This window comes from Triticum aestivum, unplaced genomic scaffold, assembly GCF_018294505.1.
Source record: "Triticum aestivum cultivar Chinese Spring unplaced genomic scaffold, IWGSC CS RefSeq v2.1 scaffold248695, whole genome shotgun sequence".
Lineage (NCBI taxonomy): Eukaryota > Viridiplantae > Streptophyta > Magnoliopsida > Poales > Poaceae > Triticum > Triticum aestivum.
Window position 1 is genome coordinate 1 of NW_025225677.1, and position 3,613 is coordinate 3,613.

The following is a 3,613-nucleotide window of genomic DNA, read 5'->3' on the forward strand; positions in this document are numbered from 1 at the left end:
TGTTCACTAAACCCGCTACTCATCTCACCCTCCGTAGATTTCAGTCCAATCTAAACCTCGTTCACGTCGGTTCCGATTGAGGGGGAGTGTTAAGCGTAGCGTTGGTTAGCTGTAGCTATTGTTTAGGGATTGTGTATATCCTAACTATGGCAAGGATCGGTTGTGATCCTTAGCCTTGCCGTGTACTCCAAACAATGTATGTGTTGTTGTCTATATAATGAGAAAGCCCCACGCTGGGCAAAGTACGGCAAACAAAATCGATCTATTAGTTTTAACTAGGAGGATATCCTGCAATACAAGAGAGAAAGAGGATAGCTCTGCCATGGCATCATCAGTTAGCGGTTTCACAGGGATAAGTCCAATCCTCCTGATATAACTGTTGATACAAGCTCAAACGATTTGGTTGTGTGTGAAAAAAGGCACAAATATGCAACTGATAAAGGCTCACTTGTAAGCCACCTATCTAACCAAAAAATTGTGGAAGTGCCATTGCCAATCTGCAAATATCAATCTGCAAATATCATGATACAGGAAGAATCAAGTTTCGCTGATTCTACCATGTATAATCCACCTTTGTGCTGAAGGGTATACTGCCTTTGTGCTGAAGGGTATGTTGCCAAGCAGAACACGCCCATATCTGGAACAGAGGAGAGGAGGACATCCTGCAATACAAGAGAGAAAGAGGATAGCTCTGCCATGGCATCATCAGTTAGCGGTTTCACAGGGATAAGTCCAATCCTCCTGATATAACTGTTGATACAAGCTCAAACCATTTGGTTGTGTCTGAAAAAAGGCACACATATGCAACTGATAAAGGCTCACTTGTAAGTCACCTATCTAACCAAAAAATTGTGGAAGTGCCATTGCCAATCTGCAAATATCATGATAAAGGAAGAATCAAGTTTCGCTGATTCTACCATGTATAATCCACCTTGCACGCACGCATGCTTGACGACTAAGCTAACAAGGCTCCTCAAAATTAGCAACAATCACATTTCCATAAATCGCAAACTACAAGCCAACGCACCAATATAGGTAGATTATGTCCAAAATTACCTTCAATTTTTGCGTTTGTTTTAACATTTGCGACGCCTGTGTCGTTGAGTTAAGACAGCACCATGAAGAAACGCCAAACACGAATGATATACTCAATGACGCAGTCACTGATTCTGTTTCATATTTTTTCCAGTCTTGTAGTCTGCTTATTTGAAAAACCTATGTCCTTGCCACAACGCATAGCGGCTAAAACGCCAAGAAACAATGACCTACTCAAATACGTGTAGTTTCTGGCTGTATTTGTTGTTTGCAGTCTTGTGGACTGGTTGCCGGTATGTGTCTTATCCTCTTGTATTGATCTAGCATCAGCGGCAAATGGCGACACCTGCAGGTTCAGAGGCCGGAGGACTACATGGTAGGAGGGGTCAAAACTGAAGCCAAGCGGCCGTTAATACTCTATCCGCTCTTCCCCTTTAATTGTCCGTAAGCTAGAGACAGATACTATCATCAGTTTGCTACAGACGACTATTGTGCCGGTCGCTGTCCACAACTTTTAACCATCTTCTTCCTGTTCACATGCTTTACCGGTGATCTTGACGTTGTCAAAACCTTGTATAAATAGACATGCAATGTTTAACATGATTCTTCAAGCCAACCTAGCTTAGCTAGCAGCTCTGAATTAGAAGTTCGACATCTAGCTAGTAAAGCTTTGCATCGATCATCCTTTAATGGTGAAATGCATGGGTGCCTTGCAGTTGCAAACCCTGAGCTTGGTTCTACTTACCTCACTGGCCATGTCGGCGTCATCCGGCTACCGCTTGGCGCTCACCCATGTCGACTCCAAAGGCGGCTTCAGCAAGACAGAGCTCATGCGCCGGGCCGCGCATAGAAGCCGCCTCCAGGCGCTATCAGGTTATGACGCAACCTCGCCCAGGCTCCACTCGGTTCAAGTCGAATACCTGATGGAGCTGGCCATCGGGAAGCCGCCGGTGCCGTTCGTCGCCCTCGCCGACACCGGCAGCGACCTCACCTGGACACAGTGCCAGCCATGCAAGCTGTGCTTCCCGCAGGACACGCCCGTCTACGACCCCTCAGCCTCGTCCACTTTCTCCCCGTTGCCCTGCTCCAGCGCCACGTGCCTGCCCATATGGAGCCGGAACTGCACCCCAAGCTCGCTCTGCCGGTACCGCTACGCCTACGGCGACGGCGCCTACTCGGCTGGCATCCTGGGCACGGAGACGCTCACGCTTGGCTCCTCTAGCGCACCCGTCTCCGTCGGCGGCGTGGCGTTCGGCTGCGGCACCGAGAACGGCGGCGACTCGCTCAACTCCACCGGGACGGTCGGCCTCGGCCGCGGGACTCTATCGCTCATGGCGCAGCTAGGCGTCGGCAAGTTCTCATACTGCCTCACCGACTTCTTCAACTCTACTCTGGATAGCCCATTTTTGCTGGGCACCCTGGCGGAGCTGGCCCCCGGGCTCGGCGTCGTGCAGTCGACGCCGCTAATGCAGAGCCCGCAGAACCCGTCGCGGTACTTCGTCTCCCTCCAGGGCATATCACTCGGCGACGTCCGCCTTCCCATCCCAAACGGCACATTCGACCTGAGTACCGACGGCACCGGCGGGATGATCGTGGACTCCGGGACCACCTTCACCATCCTCGCGGAAAGCGGTTTCAGGGAGGTCGTCGACCACGTGGCGCAGGTGCTTGGCCAGCCGCCAGTGAACGCCTCCAGCCTGGAAAGCCCTTGCTTCCCAGCTCCGGCCGGTGAGCCGTTTTTGCCAGACTTGGTGCTGCACTTTGCCGGCGGTGCGGATATGAGGCTGCATAGGGACAACTACATGTCCTACAACCAAGAGGACTCGTCCTTATGTTTGAACATCGCCGGGACGACGCATGAGTCCACGTCCGTGCTGGGCAACTTCCAGCAGCAGAATATACAGATGCTGTTCGACATGACCGTAGGGCAGCTGTCATTCCGGCCCACCGACTGCAGTATGCTCTGAAGATTGAATCAACCATTTATATGCTGAACAGTGGATATCCTTCATGCTTTGACTTCTGGCCCATGTGATCAACGAAACAGTGAATATCGATCCTTCAGATTTGGTCAATGTGTTTGTGCAAAGTCCCGTTGAAGAATACTCTTTTGGCCCAAAGTTTTCAGTCATTCTATCAACGATTTGCTCGTAAGAGGTAGATTATGCAGTGATTCTGCCGGGTTTGAGGTCCATTTGTTAATGTGTAACTTCGTCAACAATTTGGCACATGGAAATTAAAAAGAAGAACATGTTTCCTTCATTTACTTCCACTAGTATAAGAAAATTAATACTAGCTAAGGTATATAGTCTACCTGTTATATAACCAGGCTCCAACTCGGAATTGCAGAAAGACCGCTATCAGGCCTTGACCTGCATTCTGGATGGTCAGTCTGGTTATAAGGGTCCCGTAGCATGCATTTAAGCCAGCAATTTACAGCAGAGAAAAGCTGCACCATGTTAAACATATCAAGTTCGAAATATTAAACTGATCGATAAAATGTCAATCTGGGAGCAACCTATCAAGTACTGTACCTAATCATCTATGTGGAGCAAAATAGCATCTAGTCATCTATACA

The 3,613-nt window shown here is 49.1% G+C and overlaps 1 protein-coding gene across 1 annotated transcript; it reads left to right on the forward strand.

Moving 5' to 3' along the window:
* The first annotated feature begins 1,724 nt into the window (after positions 1-1,724).
* Positions 1,725-3,002, forward strand: LOC123172312 (aspartic proteinase nepenthesin-1-like). The gene has a single exon (XM_044589306.1). The coding sequence runs from the start codon at positions 1,725-1,727 to the stop codon at positions 3,000-3,002; it is 1,278 nt and encodes a 425-aa protein (XP_044445241.1).
* The last annotated feature ends 611 nt before the right edge of the window (positions 3,003-3,613 follow it).